Below are 18,573 nucleotides of genomic sequence, written 5' to 3'. Positions count from 1 at the left end.
TGCTGCCTTCTCCTCTTTGCACACTTCTCGGTTTTCAATAGTAATGCGGTGAGCAGCGAGATGTCGTTGTATTCGCCAGTGTTCCATTCGTTCTTTCTTGGCTGGTGGAATGGGCCTGGCAACGTTTAGTTCCTTGGTTGTCGGTCTGTCTGTCTAGTGGGAACGTGAGAGACCGTTCTAGAAGTTGTGGCTGTTTGAAGCAATCTGCGGGTGTCTGTGTGAAAAGGATTACTGGAGGTAACGGGTGATGTGTTTCGGTGATTCCGCATTTTTTACATTGATTTGTTTATAACAGTGGCTTGTTTCTTGACTTGTTCGTTACAGTGTTTGATGTGCATTGGGTTTGTAAGTACACACAGTGCCGGGAGGGGACAGATAGAAGGTGGAATGTTTAAGGGGAGGGAGGTTGCCCCTGTCCACGTATTCACTGTCCCAGTCTTTTACTGGGGAATACTTCTCTTTTCCGTTTAGAACCCTGGTGCTTCTTGTCTGTAGACACATCTACCTTTTCGGTTCAGAGGTGTAAAGGTACCCGTGTGAACTCTGTGGTGTGATGGTGATGCATGTTGGAAATAAATGGTCTGGGCACCTGGCCCTTTGATGACACGTTAGAGAAATTTTATTGTCAAAGAAAGTGGAAGGCTTGGATATGAGAGTCGTGGGAGCTGTGAGGGAGGGGTTGTTGAAGGAGAAATTATTTTTCTCTTTGCCGTGGCCATGTATATGATTATACAGGGCAAGACTGATGTCCTTAAAGAAGTTTGGCTAGCAGACGAGTTACTCCAGCTGTATTGGTAGCCTTGGGAGGTTCTTCCTGTGTCGTTGAAGGTTGTAATTAACACTAACAACTTAAGTTACACAGGACAAATGAGAGCCTTGGCAAGAATTAACTTTTTCTACTAAACATATTATGTACTTACCTTAAGAGCCACTATGAAGCAGAGTATTTGCTTATGCCTTCCTTTCTGCAGGGGTTCACTTCTGGCTTTGATTTTGTGATGACCTAAATGGGAGGTTTTGGTAACGAGTAGAAGGTCTTATCTGTTCCGTTTATCTGGCTGATCTGATGTGCCTTTCCCATTTACATCCGAGAAAAGACTTTGGTAGAGGTGTTTGGTTTTGTTTGGTTGTTCGTTTGGGTTTTTTTAAGTTCCAGGAGTAAATGCTCCTGCTTGTCCCATACACGTGGCAAGAAATCAAGTATTTTCCATGGTAAGGCGGCATTCTGTGAGCAGCTTTTCTTTTGGTGGATTCTATCTGCAAATGATGAATATCGTTGGCTTTGGTATGATTTAAAATGAACGATGTAAACGTTCAGTTTCTCCTCGCTGTTTTATGTGACTCACAGTTGTGGTTCCATGCATTTTCCCTACTTTGTTGTCCACATAAATCACATGAAAGAACCGTGGCTGTGGTCCCATGGTGTGAGTTATTCCGTGAGCTTCGTGTGGACTTTTTATCATCTTGATATATTTTCTTTTTTACCTACTGCAGTTGATATAATCTGAAACATTAAGCTCCGATCCCTTCATTTCTGTACGTTTCCCATTCTTCCTTTGTTAGTTAACCAGGTGTAAAGAAAAGGGTGTGTTAATGTGGTTTTGGCTGAGCAGTGGCTTAATTTCATGCCTGATGCCATTCATGCAGTGATCTTGGCTACGTCCGACCTGGACGGCAATGACAGTTCTCTAGCTATGAAGTATTAATGCTTTACAGTGTATGTAGAAGGATGACCCGCGAATAGAATGCTTCGTAATTCACAAGTAGATCCTTTCCAAATCTGTGTCTCCGTGTAAGCCCCTCTTCTCAGAGGAATTAACTGAGTTCACTCAGATTCCACGGGGAAGTTTTGTCAACAAAAGCTCTGCTGAAAGAAACGGGCTGTTTTTGTAATAGTGAAAGGGGATCCTTACACTGTAAAATGAAACCAAATTATTCTACATTATGGGGTGGGAAAATGAGATTGACCTGAGTACTGGACAAGTACTGGCTTTCCTTTCTCTGATCGATTTTTCCAGAGTGGTGCAGTTGAACCTCTTCGACAGCTGAAAAGACCGCCAGGTTAGATCTCTTTCGGTGCTGAAGCTGTGCAATTAGTTATGGTGATTGTGATTTTGGAATAAGTGGAGTCTCGTGTAACATTGCGCGTCCAAACAATTCGAACAGATTTTTTTTTTTTAAATAATTATTTATAATTTAATCGGTGTTCTGAATTGCTTCTTCCGGACGGCATGATACCTCGCCGTGCGAGCTGCCGGTGGCAGTGGAGGTTCGGGCAGCGCTGGGTGGGTGCAGTGCCGGGAGGAGGCTGCGGGTGCCGCTGCTGACCGAGGAGGAGCGAGAGGAAGGCCGGAGCGGTGCAGCAGCCCCGCCCGCTGCGGCCCGGCTCCATCGCTGGCTGGCTGGCTGGCTCGGCGGCCGGGCGGTCTGCGAGCGTCCCCCGGTGCGGAGCCGTGCTGCAGCGAGGCGGAGGGGAGCGGAGAGGAGCCCGGAGCGGGAGCCGGAGCATAAGCGGCGTTACTCAGCGGCGGAGGTGCGTGGAATGGCGGCGAGGCGTTGGGGCCGGCGGGAGCGAGCCCTGCTGTGGGGCGTGCTGGTGGCGGCGTGGGAGGTGGCGTGGGGACAGCTGCGCTACTCGGTTCCCGAGGAGCTGCCCAAGGGCTCGTTCGTGGGCGACGTGGCCAAGGACCTGGCGCTGGACCTGACGGCGCTCGGAGAACGCAGAGTACGGATCTTAGATAAAGGCAGGACCCAGTATTTCGGTCTGGAGGGGAAGACGGGACATTTGGTGACAGCGGAGAGGATAGACCGGGAGCAGCTGTGCCGGTTGGTGGAGAAATGTGTGCTGCGGTGTGAGCTGATAGTGGAGGGAGACATGAAAGTTTATGAAATCGATGTGGAAATCATGGACGTTAACGATAACGCGCCAGCTTTCCGAGAGGAAGAAAAACAGCTGAGAATAAGTGAGACGACAGCTTCAGGGTCCCGGTTTCTCTTGGCTGAGGCTCACGACCCAGACTTGGGTCAGAATTCTCTGCAGAGCTACGAGCTGAGCGGCGACGAGCACTTCTCGCTGGCCGTGCAGACGGGCCCCGGCGGGGATCAGCGGCCCGAGCTGGTGCTGGCGAAGGCGCTGGACCGGGAGGAGGCGGCGTTTCACGAGCTGGTGCTGCGGGCGAGCGACGGCGGAGAGCCGGCACGGACGGGCACGGCACGGATCCGCGTGGCGGTGCTGGACGCCAACGACAACGCGCCCGTGTTCAGCGCGGCGGAGTACACGGTGCGTGTGGCGGAGGACGTGCCCGTGGGCTCCGTCCTCCTCACCCTCACGGCCACCGACGCCGACGAGGGCGTGAACGGCCACGTCAAATACTCGTGGAAGAAAGTGTCAGACGTGGCATCGGAGATTTTCCACTTGGATTCCGAGACGGGAGAAATAACGCTGTTGCGAAGCCTGGATTTCGAGGAAGGTAGCTCCTACGAATTGGAGATACAGGCACTGGACGACGGAGACCTTTTCGACACGGCTAAGGTGTCGATCACAATAACAGACATCAATGACAACGCTCCAGAATTGACAGTAACCTCTCAGCTGACCGAGATCTCCGAGGACGCTCCGTCGGGGACGGTGGTGGCCTTGCTGCATGTGCAGGACCGGGACTCGGGCGCCAACGGCCAGGTGCGGTGCTCGCTGGATGGGGGCGTCCCATTCCGTCTGGTAAAGACTCTTGAGAATTTCTACCGAGTGGAGACGTCTCGGGAGCTGGACCGGGAGAAGGTGTCGGAGTACAACGTGACGGTGCGGGCAGCAGACGGCGGGTCGCCGGCGCTGTGGAGCAGCGCGGTGCTGGCGCTGCGGGGTGCTGGGACGTGAACGACAACGCGCCGGTGTTCTCGGAGGAGCGGTACAGCGCGCGTGTGGCCGAGAACAACGCGGCGGGCGCGGTGGTGGTGCGGGTGCGGCCGTCGGACGCGGACTGGGGGGAGAACGCGCGCGTGCGGTACCGGCTGGTGGAGGGCCGGGTGCGGGGAGCAGCGCTGTCGTCGTACGGTCGGTGCAGGCGGAGACGGGCGCGCTGTACGCGCTGCGCTCCTTCGACTACGAGGAGGTGCGCGAGGTGGGGCTGTGGGTGGTGGCGGAGGACGCGGCGCGCCGGGCCTGAGCAGCAACGTGTCGGTGCGGCTGGAGATCTGGACGAGAACGACAACGCGCCGCAGGTGCTCTACCCGCACGCCGGCCTCGGCCTCGGGTCGTCGTCGTCAGTGGGGTGGCCGGCGGTGGAGCTGGCGCCGCGGTGGTCGGAGCCCGGGTCGCTGGTGGCCAAGGTGGTGGCGGTGGACGCGGACGCGGGTCAGAAACGCGTGGCTGTCGTACGAGGTGTGGAAGGCGACGGAGCCGGGTCTGTTCCGCGTGGGGCTGCACAGCGGCGAGGTGCGGACGGCGCGGTTCCCGCTGGCCGCGACGCGGCGCGGCAGAGCCTGGTGGTGGTGGTGAAGGACCACGGGCGGCCGGCGCTGTCGGCCACGGCGACGCTGACGCTGGTGCTGGCCGAGAGCGTGGCCGAGCTGGTGTCGGAGCTGGGCAGCGCGGGCTCGTCGTCGTCGTCGGCGGGGCTGGGCGAGGCGGGCGGCAGGCTGACGCGCTGGCTGGTGGTGGCCGTGGCGGCCGTGTCCTGCCTTCTTCCTCGCCTTCCTGCTGCTGCTGCTGACGCTGCGCCTGCGGCGCTGGCGCCGCTCGCAGCAGCTGCTGGCGGCGGGCAGCGGCGCCTTGCGCGGCGTCCCGGCCTCGCACTTCGTGGGCATCGACGGCGTCCGCGCCTTCCTGCACTCCTACTCGCACGAGGTGTCGCTCACCGCCGACTCGCGCAAGAGCCACCTCCGCTTGTCGCCCGGCAGCTGCTGTGACACCCTGCCGGCCCGACCGCCGCCCGACGAGCCCGCGCCGCTGCTCGCGAGGACCCTGACGGTGCCCCCTGCCCCCCCGACCCACCGCCCCGACCCCGGTGAGTGCCTCTGACTTCAATTGCTCTGCGACGCTTTCCTGTGCTCCGTGTGAGTGGTCGTGATGGATCGGAGCTGTGAGGGCTTTTAATTCATGGGGTTTGCTGCTGAGTATCACAGGATGAAGCTGAACGTGTCCTGGTGTTGTGTGTTGCCCGTCGCCCCCTTGCTGCAGGCTGATGGTGCCTGTGAGCTTCTACTTTGATGACTGTGTCTTTATTGGCGCTGGGCAACTTCTCTGCCTTGAGAATATTTTCCATTTCTTTAAATTAGTGTGGTGAGCAGGTTAATCTGTTGCTGTGCATCCATGCTGGGATCTTTTTTCTCTGCTAAGGAGAAAACATTTGCTGACGTTTCCGTTCAGTGGTGTGTGACCGTAAGGGTGACTTTCCCATTGAGTGATGTTTGTGTACTTCAAAGAGCGACGTGGGAGGTGAAAGGTTTGCTCTGGGGTGATTTAGAAGGGATGAAATAGTTGTGTTTAAGGCTCAGCTTCTTCTACTTGTCATATAGGACAGGAGTTGTGACTCTATGCATATTCCCTACCGTATTATCCAAGAAAGTGAGGAACTATGGCTGTGGTCCTTGGAGTGAGCTTCCTGTGGTCTTTTATACAGTTCGATGCCTTTCATGGTTAAAGAGGCCATTTTATAATTTCTCAGAAGACTCAGCTTGAGGAAGAGGCCTGTGTTATGATGTTATCACTTATGGGTTATTTGTGGGAGAGCAGTGGGTGATGGATTAGATGACTGAGAGGTGATGACTGTTTCATAAAATGAAGCCCTGTACTTCTAATCCAGAGCAGGGTTGTTGGAAACTCTTGCAGATTGATGTTTAAATGACTTCTATGTGCTCTGGGGGATAACTTTTCTTGCCTGTAGTGAAGACTGAGGTGTTCTCTTGCTGTGGTTATGTGATGAGTCTGTGTTCTAATGATTTTCTGCCTCCTTCTTGTTTTTTGGATTTATGTTTTGCTGGGTTGTTTTTTTTGTTTTGTTTTCTTTTTTTCTTTTCATGTTCTACTATGTCCATGGTTTTATTTGTAATAATCAGCAGAGATTTATTTAGCACTTGTGCTATGTTGGTCCATGTGGCTTATGCTACAGTGGGTGTGAAAGGCAGGAGGTGTGATGGCATCATTGTGTTTTGTGACTGCTGGAGAGGAATAGATAGAAACACCACCTCAGGAGAAGCTGATCCTCTGCAGGACAGGAGAAGGATGTTCCATTGTCTCTTGGATGATCACTCCCCTTGACTCTGATCACCCCCCTGAAGAAGTCCACCAGATGAGTCTGGAGGAGTTTCAGTTTTGGATGTCACCTTGCTTGGACCTCAGCTGCCAAAGCTGTGTGTTCTTCATTTTGCTTTCCCAGTTGATGCTTTTTACTGTGCACAGTGGTGCAATTCTTACCTTGCTTGTTGTGATGTGGTAAGTGTGGGCCTCTGCGTGCCTGATAAGGTCTGAACATGTCACTGGGAGAAATGCTTGTGAAATACACAGGATGAGAAATGAGTGGGAAGAAGTCAGGCAGGAAAGGAGTGGTGTGTGCTCCATCTGACTGGGAGGAGTGCTTTAATGTCATGCCTCATGCTGAGGCCTCTGCTACTTATACCAAGCTCCCTTTTCCCATATCCTGAAAGGGGATGAGAACCCTCTAAGAAATTTGTCTGCAAGAAATAGCCATAGAAGTGCAAACATGTTTTATGGGTGCTATTTTGAGGAACTGCTGTGTGAAACATCATTTCCACATCCACATGTTCTTCAAAGGCTGTGATGAGTATTTTCATCCTTGTTGTATTGAGCTTTTCCCAGTCTGAACCAACCTTGGGATGTTATTGGTGTCTCTTGCACATATGAAGTAACAGTAGCAGATGGGAGGATGCTTTACTCAGGAATGTCTGGGCTTGGGGGCTGTTATCTGAGCTATATAGAAGAAGCTGGTTATTTTATGCACTCAAAGTTACTCATAACTTTTGGTTGGAATAGATACAAACATTGCCTTAATGGCTGCAGTCATGTACCTTCCAAACTGCTCATGTGCAGGATGGTGTTTTTTTGAGCTGATAACAAACACCTGAATCTTTGACTGCACTGCATATTGACCTTTCTTCCAAGGACTGTGGGGAGATAAGTTTGTGTGCATTCATACTTTGGTAATTTTTCTCATGTTGTTTCCCCTCATGTTGTAAAACTAGGCCTCAGTTTGAGAGATATTCTTCAAAAGTAGCAATCTGTTAAAATCATCAGTGTGGAGAAGCAGTTTTCCAGCCCTAGTAAGAAATGATCTTTTGCCTTTCACTCATACCTGGCCTAGTGTTGTGTATTTCCCATGGTTTATCTGAAGAGTGTGAATGGAGACCAAGGAGAGTGAGAGTCTTCCAACCCGGAAAACTGGTGGGTCAGTGCATCTTTGGCTGGGCAATTGATTTTGCTGTCTGTTCCAATCATGTTTTCATTCTGGTTCCACTGAAGTCGAAGTCCCTCTGACACTAAATTTGTTAAGCATAAGTGTGTACCTGGAATAATGATGGATGGGTAGAATGGCTTAAAATGTCTGTGTGGAACATCCTTTATTAGTCCCTCTCTCCCTAGATCATTGTCATGTAGCATTTCTTTCAGGCTTTGTTTCCTTGGAGGTTGATGTTCATCAGCCCCATTGTTTTGGATCATCCTTTCTCATTTGAAGCTGGGAGTTTTGTGTTGCAGGAAAATCTTAGTTCAAGCATGTAAGGCAGAATTTGAGGTGTGATGAGAATAAGGCTGAAGCCACACCCTCCAGTATGTATTCTGGGATAAAGCTTTTATGGTTCTAGTTGGGAGACCCCAGCAACTTCCAATGAATAATTGTCAATGCTTGCAGTGAAGAATGAGACATTGCCTGTGAGGTTGTGTTTCTGTTATGTTTTGTACAGGGAGTGTAGATGAAAGCAGGAATAGAGCTGAGGCTGCATCTCTGTGTAACAGTGCGTGTGAAAGGAGTGGGGAGGAGATTGTCCCAGGTCTGTGCTGGATGACTTGTACTTCAGCCATTGCTCATCCATGTCCCTTAGAATCCTTCTGTTTCCTCTGAGAATAGTGCTGAGCAAACAACAGTCCCAGCCTTCCTTGTCTGATTGTGCTGCATCATCACCTCATTTGTTTTTACCAGTTCAGAGGGTCAGAAGCAAACCTGGCAATTCCTTGTGCTTTGAAAGAGTACTCAGAGGAACTCTGTTGGCAGGGGCTGTGGAAGAAAAGCTGATCCTTCCTCTACTTCTCATTGGCCTCTAATTACCTATGGGGTTGTGGGACCAGGCATACCATTGGAGTTTCTTCTTCTCATAAAGATTAACCTAAAAAATATGATTTTAGCTGATCCATTCATATCTGTAGGCTTCTTACTTTTACCTGGAGAGTTGTGATGAGCTACAGCTCGATGTCAGGGTGTCTGTTTTTATCAGGTTCTGTCATGATAAGACGAGACTCAAACCTGTTAAACTGAAAGAGAAGAGGCTTAGACAGTGCACAAGACAGAAATGTCTTTGAGATGATCTGTTTCTCAGTGTAATTGTTCTCCCTACAAGGAAAACAGTGGCACAAATCTCAGAGGTATAAATGAGCCAAATGAAAAAAAAACAAAACCTGAGAAGATGGAAACCCTTTGCAAGACCCAGAATGAAGAGCTTGAAGTGTCTTCTGCTTCCTTCAGTTTCTGATTATTTACCGAATGATCCAATCATTTTCTGATTATTTACTGATGAATCCAACACGATCCTTCCTGGTGTTTGTCCCATGTACGGAGAGAAGAAATTATTATAACGCCTTCCAGCCATACAGTACTGCATTGTTCCCATTGACCTGTCTACATCTCACACAAAAGAAGCCGGTACCCCGGTGAGGGCGATGAAGAGGCTGCGGTGCCGTGTCGGATCCTCCGGGTGCCGCTGTTGGCCGACGCGGAGCGGCGCTGGAGCCGCAGCCGCAGCCGCCGCAGCGTTCTGCCCCCGCAGGCTGCTCGCTCGCCCGGCGCCGGCCAGAGCGGCAGCGGCACGGGCAGCAGAGGCGAGAGCAGCGGCGTCCGAACCCGGAGCTGCCTGCGGAGAGGGACTGGTAGGGAATATCTTGGCGAGCTGCGGGGCCGAGCATGGCGTGCGGGGAGATGCAGGGGCTGAACCGGGGGCGAGCAGGCGGACGAGTGGTGGTGCTGGCCGCCTTGGTGCTGGGCTTGTGCTGCCGGGCGGCGGGCGAGCGGATCCGCTACGCCATCCCCGAGGAGCTGGGCAGAGGCTCGCTGGTGGGGCCGCTGGCGAGGGACCTGGGGCTGAGCCCCGCCGAGCTGCCGGCACGCAAGCTGCGGCTCAGCGCCGAGAAGCAATACTTCGGGGTGAGCGAGGAGAGCGGGGAGCTGTACGTGAGCGAGAGGCTGGACCGGGAGGAGATGTGCGGCGAGGCGGCGTCCTGCTCCGTCAGCTTCGAGGCGCTGGTGGAGAACCCGCTCAACGTTTTCCACGTCCACGTCGACATCCAGGACGTCAATGACAATTCCCCGAGATTCCTGCAAGACAGTTTTGAGCTGGAGATCAATGAGTTGACTTCACCCGGAGCCAGATTTGCCTTGGGCGTGGCGGAAGACCCGGACGTGGGCAGTAACTCGCTGCAGCGCTACGAGCTGGAGGCCAACAAGTACTTCGAGGTGGAGGTGAAGGAGAGCGAAGACGGGAAGAAGTTCGCTGAGCTGGTGCTGCGAAGAGCGCTGGACCGGGAGAGTGAGAAGAGCGTGCGGTTGGTGCTGACGGCGCTGGACGGCGGCGACCCGCCCCGCAGCGGCACCGCCCAGCTCTGCATCAACGTCACCGACGCCAACGACAACCCACCCGTGTTCGTGCAGGACCGGTACCGGGTGAGCCTTCGGGAGGACGCTTTGCCGGGCTTGACGGTGTTGAACGTCTCAGCCTCGGACGCTGACGCCGGCACCAACGCGCGTATCACCTACGGCTCTGGGAAAATGCCGTCCAGCGTGCTTGAGAAATTCGCACTGGAGGCAGAAAGCGGAATCCTCACGCTAAAGGAAGCACTAGACTATGAGGACACGCAGGGTTACACGCTTCTCGTGGAGGCCAGGGACGGAGGAGGTCTTGTGGCTCACTGCAAAGTGGAGGTAGAAGTGTTGGACATAAACGACAACGCACCCGAAATCACGATCCTGTCGGTGTCGAGCCCCGTGCCCGAGGATGCCCCAACAGGCACCGTGGTGGCCCTCCTGAAAGTGAAAGACGCGGACTCTGGGGAGAACGGCGATGTGCGGTGCGAGCTGTCGGGCGAGGCGCCGCTGTCGCTGGTGCCTCGTCGGGCGGGTCGTACAAGTGTGACGCGAGCGCGCTGGACCGCGAGCAGGCGTCGGAGCACCGCGTGAGGGTGGTGGCGAGGGACCCGGGGCAGCCCGTCGCTGGTGGAGCAGCGCGGAGCTGGTGCTGGAGGTGTCGGACGTGAACGACAACGCGCCGGTGTTCGAGGAGGCGGCGTACAGCGCGTACGTGGCGGAGAACAACGCGGCGGGCGCGGCGGTGAGTGCGCGTTGGTTGCGCGGACGCGGACGCGGGCCGCCAACGGGCGCGTCAGCTACTGGCTGGCGGGCGGCAGCGCGGGCGCGGCGCCGTACGTGTCCGGTGGAGGCGCGGAGCGGCGCGGTGTACGCGCAGCGCTCCTTCGACTACGAGCAGTGCCGCGAGTTCACGGTGGCGGTGCGGGCGCAGGACGGCGGGGCGCCGGCGCGGAGCTCCACGGCGACGGTGCGCGTCTTCGTGCTGGACCGCAACGACAACGCGCCGCGGGTGCTGTGGCCGCCGGCAGGGACCCCCGCCGCAGGGACCCCCGTCGGGGCGGAGGCTTCCTCCTCGTCTTTGTCGTCGTCGTTGGCGTTCGAGGTGGTGCCGCGTTCGGCCGAAGGCCGGGTACCTGGTGGGCAAGGTGGTGGCGGTGGACGCGGACGCGGGGCGCAACGCGTGGCTGTCGTACGAGCTGTGAGGCGGCGGAGCCGGCGCTGTTCCGCGTGGGGGCTGCACAGCGGCGAGGTGCGGACGGCGCGGGCCGTGTCGGAGAGGGACGCGGCGAAGCAGCGGGTGGGTGGCCGTGGTGAAGGACCACGGCAGCCGGCGCTGTCGGCCACTGGCCACGCTGCACGTGGTTGCTGGCCGAGAGCTTGCAGGAGGCGCTGCCGGAGCTGAGCGAGCGGGCGGCGGGCGCCGACTCGCCGGCCGAGCTGCAGTTCTACCTGGTGCTTGGCGCTGGCGCTGCTCTCCGCCCTCTTTCCTGCTGAGCGTGGCGCTGGCCGTGCTGGCGCGGCTGCGCCGGGCCGGGCCGCCCGCCGTCCTGCGCTGCCTGGCCGCGCAGCGCTTCTCCGGGCCCGGCGCCGCCTTCCCGGCCGACTTCTGCGAGGGCACCTTGCCCTACTCCTACAACCTCTGCGTGGCGCCGGGACGCGCCCTGCCCGAGCCCGCTTGCCGCCGCCGCCCGTGGCCCAGCCTGCCCGCCGAGGAGCTGCTCGCCGGGGAGCCCTGCGGGGAGCGGAGCCCGAGCCACAGCGCCGGACCGGCAACAGCCGCCGCCCGCCCCGACGCACCGCAGGTCTGTAAGCCCAAGCGCTACCCGCTCTGCTCCTTCACCCTGCTTCTTTCCCAGCCTTTGCTGTCGGTTACTCTTGCTCTGTGGTTTATCGGTGGGTGAATGGTTAGATGGGGAGTGCTGGTGAGTGCCTACAGGGGGAATGAAGAGGGGTGACTCTCTTCTTTTGAGATAGATGTGGCAGTTCTGTTCTTCGGTGTTGACAGGTTCAGGTTGAGCCGAGTGGTTTTGTGCTAGGAGCGGAGAAGCTGACACCTTATTGTTTTTCTCCTTCGCCCTTCTTCTTTCCCAACCTTTGCTGTGGTTGCCTCTTGCTCTGGGTTTTCGGCCAAGGGTTGCTGATGTGTGGCTCCGTGAAAGAATGTAGCGAGGTGACTCCTTTCTTGTGAGATAGACGTGGCAGTTCCGTTCTTCGTTGGTTATGAGTTCAGGTTGAGCTGTGTGGTTTTGTCTTGAACGTTTGTGTTGTAGAGAAAGAATTTGGTCAAGAAGAGCAGAACGACTTTCTTCTTGTGAGTTAGAATTCTCAGTTCTGTTCTCGGTGTTTGCAAGTTCAGGTTGAGCCGAGAGGTTTTGTCTTGAACGTTTGTGTTGTCTGAAATCATTTGGTCTAGCAGCGCAGAAGGTGACTCCTTCCAGTGTAGAACGAGTTCTGGTGCTTCGTGATGGAGTTGGGACAATACAATTGACGGGTAGTGTTGGAGAGCTTTTTCTTTCCGGAGCTATGCGTTTCCTTTTAGGGGTTATGCTTCCTTCCCCTCCATGAAAACATGCTCTTGATTAGTAGCATAAGTCGGGTTGATATATTTTATCCAAGTATGATATCTCTTTTCTACTTTATGTTATTTCTCTCAGTTCCCCTCTTTTGTGCAGTTCTTTGTTGGCCCTTGATGAAGAAGCGGAAGTGTAAAATGATATCTTAAAAGCAAATGAAAACAAAAACTGTAACTCTACTGTATGTATTATATGTGGTGTGTTGGTGCTTGTCTCCGGGAAGCAATGTAGCAGGGAAGCTTCGCCTAATTTAAGAGCAGGCAGTTAAATGTTTTTCTGTTTTATCGGTGGTGAAAGAAGAAAAAGGCTTGACTGGCCTTTCATAAAGAAAGTGGTATCTCAAAAGCAAAAGGACTTTCCTATTTTCTCTTCCTTCCCTTAGGGAGGTGCTTGGTTGATGTCGGTGAGGGGGGGGGATTACCAATCCGTAAAGTTCAGTCTCTCGGTACTTTCTATATCAGTTCAGCCTTCCAGATAAAAAAGGTCTCTGTTCTGGTGATGTACATATGTAAATGAAGCAATTAGGCACGTGAATAAAGTGCATTAACACGCTTACAAATAGTCCAAATAGTAGAAGTAGTTTAGAGTGTGCTATTACCTTTTACTGTTCTACAGTACTCGGTTGAAAGGTGGTTTTCAAGACTATGATTTAGGAATTAGATTCAAATTGTGTGAAAGAAATTGCAATTCCTCACACCTTGGTTTCTGGAACAGAAACTTTACGAGTCGTTAAAAATGTCAAATTAAGTAACTACATATGCCTATAAGGTTATACAATTCCAAGTTAGGATGGCGTATTTTCAGGAAAAAATACAGATTAAATGCAGATTAAATTACAGGTTTTCGTTACGGGGATCGCTACTTTGCAGAAGCAGAGAAGTAACGACGAAAGGAATTCTTTTCTTTTTCCATCGGCATTCAGAGTTGATTTTCCCTGCGCGGAATGCTATCTATTCCCGCGAGCTGCCGGTGGCAGCGGAGGTTCGGGCAGCGCTGGGTGGGTGCAGTGCCGGGAGGAGGCTGCGGGTGCCGCTGCTGACCGAGGAGGAGCGAGAGGAAGGCCGGAGCGGTGCAGCAGCCCCGCCCGCTGCGGCCCGGCTCCATCGCTGGCTGGCTGGCTGGCTCGGCGGCCGGGCGGTCTGCGAGCGTCCCCCGGTGCGGAGCCGTGCTGCAGCGAGGCGGAGGGGAGCGGAGAGGAGCCCGGAGCGGGATCCGGAGCCGGATCGTCGGCGTTGTTATCAGCGGCGGAGGTGCGTGGAATGGCGGGGAGGCGTTGGGGCCGGCGGGAGCGAGCCCTGCTGTGGGGCGTGCTGGTGGCGGCGTGGGAGGCGGCGTGGGGACAGCTGCGCTACTCGGTTCCCGAGGAGCTGCCCAAGGGCTCGTTCGTGGGCGACGTGGCTAAGGACCTGGCGCTGGACCTGACGGCGCTCGGAGAACGCGGCGTCCGCCTCATCGACAGAGGCAGGACACAGTATTTCGGTCTGGAGGGGAAGACGGGACATTTGGTGACAGCGGAGAGGATAGACCGGGAGCAGCTGTGCCGGCTGGTGGAGAAATGTGTGCTGCGGTGTGAGCTGATAGTGGAGGGAGAAATGAAGGTTTACGAAATCGAAGTGGAAATAATGGATATTAACGACAATGCGCCCAGCTTCAAGGAAACGGAGATGGAGGAAAGAATGAGCGAGACGACAGCTCCGGGATCTCGATTTCCCCTGTCCGAGGCTGACGACCCGGATTTGGGACGGAATTCCCTGCAGAGCTACGAGCTGAGCGGCGACGAGCACTTCTCGCTGGCCGTGCAGACGGGCCCCGGCGGGGATCAGCGGCCCGAGCTGGTGCTGGCGAAGGCGCTGGACCGGGAGGAGGCGGCGTTTCACGAGCTGGTGCTGCGGGCGAGCGACGGCGGAGAGCCGGCACGGACGGGCACGGCGCGGATCCGCGTGGCGGTGCTGGACGCCAACGACAACGCGCCCGTGTTCAGCGCGGCGGAGTACACGGTGCGTGTGGCGGAGGACGTGCCCGTGGGCTCCGTCCTCGTCACCCTCACGGCCACCGACGTGGATGACGGCACTAATGGACACGTCAAATACTCCTTGAAGAAAGATTCGAACATGGCATCGGTGTTTTTTCAATTGGACTCTGAGACGGGAGAAATAACGCTCTTGCGGAACCTGGACTTCGAAGAAGCAGACTACTACGAACTTAAGTTGCAGGCACGGGACGGAGGGGGCCTTTCCGACACAGCGAAGCTTTCCATCACCGTGACTGACGTCAACGACAACGCGCCCGAATTGATAATAACCTCTCAGCTGAGCGAGATCTCCGAGGACGCTCCGACGGGAACTGTGGTGGCCCTACTGCATGTGCAGGACAGGGACTCGGGAGCCAACGGCCAGGTGCGGTGCTCGCTGGATAGGGGCGTCCCATTCCGGCTGGTGAAATCCCTTGAGAATTACTACCGCGTGGAGACGTCTCAGGAACTGGATCGGGAGAAGGTGTCGGAGTACAACGTGACTGTGCGGGCGGCAGACGGCGGGTCGCCGGCGCTGTGGAGCAGCGCGGTGCTGGCGCTGCGGGTGCTGGACGTGAACGACAACGCGCCGGTGTTCTCGGAGGAGCGGTACAGCGCGCGTGTGGCCGAGAACAACGCGGCGGGCGCGGTGGTGGTGCGGGTGCGGGCGTCGGACGCGGACTGGGGGAGAACGCGCGCGTGCGGTACCGGCTGGTGGAGGGCCGGGTGCGGGGAGCAGCGCTGTCGTCGTACGTGTCGGTGCAGGCGGAGACGGGCGCGCTGTACGCGCTGCGCTCCTTCGACTACGAGGAGGTGCGCGAGGTGGGGCTGTGGGTGGTGGCGGAGGACGGCGGCGCGCCGGCGCTGAGCAGCAACGTGTCGGTGCGGCTGGAGATCCTGGACGAGAACGACAACGCGCCGCAGGTGCTCTACCCGCCGCCGGCCTCGGCCTCGGGGTCGTCGTCGTCAGTGGGGTGGCCGGCGGTGGAGCTGGCGCCTCGGTGGTCGGAGCCCGGCTCGCTGGTGGCCAAGGTGGTGGCGGTGGACGCGGACGCGGGTCAGAACGCGTGGCTGTCGTACGAGGTGTGGAAGGCGACGGAGCCGGGTCTGTTCCGCGTGGGGCTGCACAGCGGCGAGGTGCGGACGGCGCGGTTCCCGCTGGCCCGCGACGCGGCGCGGCAGAGCCTGGTGGTGGTGGTGAAGGACCACGGGCGGCCGGCGCTGTCGGCCACGGCGACGCTGACGCTGGTGCTGGCCGAGAGCGTGGCCGAGCTGGTGTCGGAGCTGGGCAGCGCGGGCTCGGCGGCGGCGGCGGCGGGGCCGGGCGAGGCGGGCGGCAGGCTGACGCGCTGGCTGGTGGTGGCCGTGGCGGCCGTGTCCTGCCTCTTCCTCGCCTTCCTGCTGCTGCTGCTGACGCTGCGCCTGCGCGCTGGCGCCGCTCGCAGCAGCTGCTGGCGGCGGGCAGCGGCGCCTTGCGCGGCGTCCCGGCCTCGCACTTCGTGGGCATCGACGGCGGTCCGCGCCTTCCTGCACTCCTACTCGCACGAGGTGTCGCTCACCGCCGACTCGCGCAAGAGCCACCTCCGCTTGTCGCCCGGCAGCTGCTGTGACACCCTGCCGGCCCGACCGCCGCCCGACGAGCCCGCGCCGCTGCTCGCCGAGGACCCTGACGGTGCCCCCTGCCCCCCCCGACCCCACCGCCCCGACCCCGGTGAGTGCCTCTGACTTCAATTGCTCTGCGACGCTTTCCTGTGCTCCGTGTGAGGTGGTCGTGATGGATCGGAGCTGTGAGGGCTTTTAATTCATGGGGTTTGCTGCTGAGTATCACAGGCTGAAGCTGAACGTGTCCTGGTGTTGCGTGTTGCCCGTCGCCCCCTTGCTGCAGGCTGGTGGTGTCTGTGAGCTTCTACTTTGATGACTGTGTCTTTATTGGCGCTGGGCAACTTCTCTGCCTTGAGAATATTTTCCATTTCTTTGAATTAGTGTGGCGAGCAGGTTAATCTGTTGCTGTGCATCCATGCTGGGACCTTTTTTCTCTGCTAAGGAGAAAACATTTGCTGACGTTTCCGTTCAGTGGTGTGTGACCGTAGGGGTGACTTTCCCGTTGAGTGATGTTTTTGTGCTTCAAAGAGCGACCTGGGAGGTGAAAAGTTTGCTCTGGGGTGATTTGGAAGGGATGAAATAGTTGTGTTTAAGGGCTCAGCTTCTTCTACTTGTCATATATGGACAGAACTTGTGACTCTATGCATGTTCTCTACCGTATTATCCAAGACAGTGAGGAACTATGTCTATGGTCCTTGGTGTGAGCTTCCTGTGGTCTTTTATCCAGTTCGATGCCTTTCATGTTTAGAGAGCCGATTTTATAATTTCTCAGCAGACTCAGTTTGAGGAAGAGGCCTGTGTTATGATGTTTTCACTTATGGGTAATTTGTGGGAGAGCAGAGGGTGATGGAACAGATGACTGAGAGGTCATCTAATGATGACTGACATCAGATGACTGAGATGCCTTTCATGTTCATCTTCTGCAGTTCACATAACCTGAAATGTTAAAATGTTGTGATTCTATGCATTTTCCCTACGTTATTATCCAAGGAAAGTCAGGAACTATGGCTACAGTCTTTGGTGTGAGCTTTCTGTGGACTTTTATCCAATTTGATGTCTTTCATGGTTATCTTCTGGAGCTGACAGAGCCTGAAATGTTCTTCTAATGCCTTCGTTGTAGGTTTCCCATTGTTGATTTGTTGTTAAGGGGGTCTGCAGAGGATCCTAACTGTGAATGGTAGCCCTGAGAACATGAATAGGTCTGTTAGATTTTAGAGGCTAGGGTAGAGTTCCCAGCCATACCTTGAAGATGGTCAGCAGCAGGCACAGACTTTCATGCAATTCTCTTTCCTCAACATGCAGCTGAATGAAATACTCTTTTGCCTGCTTGACACATGGGCAAACTGCTGAATATTGTCTGTGGTGCAGCCAAGAGCAGTGAATGCAGAGCAAGGAGGGAGAGAGACTGGCTCTGAACTAGGGCAATGGATGGGTTTGTGTGCCTGATTTCATCTCTAATGCCACTCATCTGGTTTCCCTGTCCTGCAAGGCAATGCCAGTTCTCCAGCCATAGTGTTCTTTGTGGGATAAGTACGCATAGAAATGTTCTGCATGGTTAAAGAGGCCATTCTGTAATTTCTCAGAAGACTCAGCTTGAGGAAGAGGCCTGTGTTATGATGTTATCACTTATGGGTTATTTGTGGGAGAGCAGTGGGTGATGGATTAGATGACTGAGAGTTGATGACTGTTTCATAAAATGAAGCCCTATAGTTTTAGTGCAGAGCAGGATTGTTGGAAACTCTTGCAGACTGAGGTATAAATTACTTCTATGTGCTCTGGGGGATAAATTTTCTGGCCTGCAGTGAAGACTGAGAAGTTCTCTTGCTGTGGTTATGTGATGAGTCTGTCTTCTAAAGATGTTATGTGTCCTTCTTGCTTTTCTGATTTATGTTTTTGTAAGGTTTTGTTTGTTTGGTTTGGTTTGGGTTCCACAGTGTCCATCAGCAGAGATTCCTTTAGCACTTATCTTGTTTTGGTGCTTGTGGCTTATGCTACAGTGGGTGTGAAAGGCAGGAGGTGTGATGGCATCATTGTGTTTTGTGATTGATGGAGAGGAATAGATAGAAACACCACCTTAGGAGAAGCTGATCCTCTGCAGGACAGGAGAAGGAGGGCAGAATTTCTCCCTAGGCCATGATTTTTATTTTCCAATGTTCCATTGTCTCTTGGATGATCACTGCTCTTGACTCTGATCACCCCCCTGAAGAAGTCCACCAGATGAGTCTGGAGGAGTTTTAGTTGTGGATGTCACCTCTCTTGAACCTCAGCTGCCAAAGCTGTGTGTTCTTCATTTTGCTTTCCCAGTTGATGCTTTTTACTGTGCACAGTGGTGCAATTCTTACCTTGCTTGTTGTGATGTGGTAAGTGTGGGCCTCTGTGTGCCTGATAAGGTCTGAACATGTCACTGGGAGAAATGCTTGTGAAATACACAGGATGAGAAATGAGTGGGAAGAAGTCAGGCAGGAAAAGAGTGGTGTGTGCTCCATCTGACTGGGAGGAGTGCTTTAATGTCATGCCTCATGCTGAGGCCTCTGCTACTTATACCAAGCTCCCTTTTCCCATATCCTGAAAGGGGATGAGAACC

General features: G+C 55.1%; 2 protein-coding genes across 2 annotated transcripts; both read left to right on the top strand.

The window, feature by feature from the left end:
* The first annotated feature begins 43 nt into the window (after positions 1–43).
* On the top strand, positions 44–11,704 carry LOC115599085 (protocadherin gamma-A12-like). Its single transcript, XM_030459367.1, is given in 14 exon segments — positions 44–48; positions 2,265–2,359; positions 2,362–2,433; positions 2,436–3,859; positions 3,862–4,048; positions 4,051–4,143; positions 4,146–4,190; positions 4,193–4,356; positions 4,358–4,432; positions 11,053–11,148; positions 11,150–11,167; positions 11,169–11,258; positions 11,260–11,286; positions 11,288–11,704. Coding segments are annotated over 14 exon segments (2,808 nt in total).
* A 1,461-nt stretch (positions 11,705–13,165) lies between these two features.
* Positions 13,166–16,112, top strand: LOC115599084 (protocadherin gamma-A10-like). Its single transcript, XM_030459366.1, is given in 8 exon segments — positions 13,166–13,170; positions 13,299–13,447; positions 13,450–13,521; positions 13,524–13,607; positions 13,610–15,073; positions 15,076–15,810; positions 15,813–15,901; positions 15,903–16,112. Coding segments are annotated over 8 exon segments (2,808 nt in total).
* The last annotated feature ends 2,461 nt before the right edge of the window (positions 16,113–18,573 follow it).

Source organism: Calypte anna, chromosome 13 (genome assembly GCF_003957555.1).
Source record: "Calypte anna isolate BGI_N300 chromosome 13, bCalAnn1_v1.p, whole genome shotgun sequence".
Lineage (NCBI taxonomy): Eukaryota > Metazoa > Chordata > Aves > Apodiformes > Trochilidae > Calypte > Calypte anna.
The sequence above is the reverse complement of the archived record's forward strand: the minus strand, read 5'-3'. Positions and strand labels throughout refer to the sequence as shown.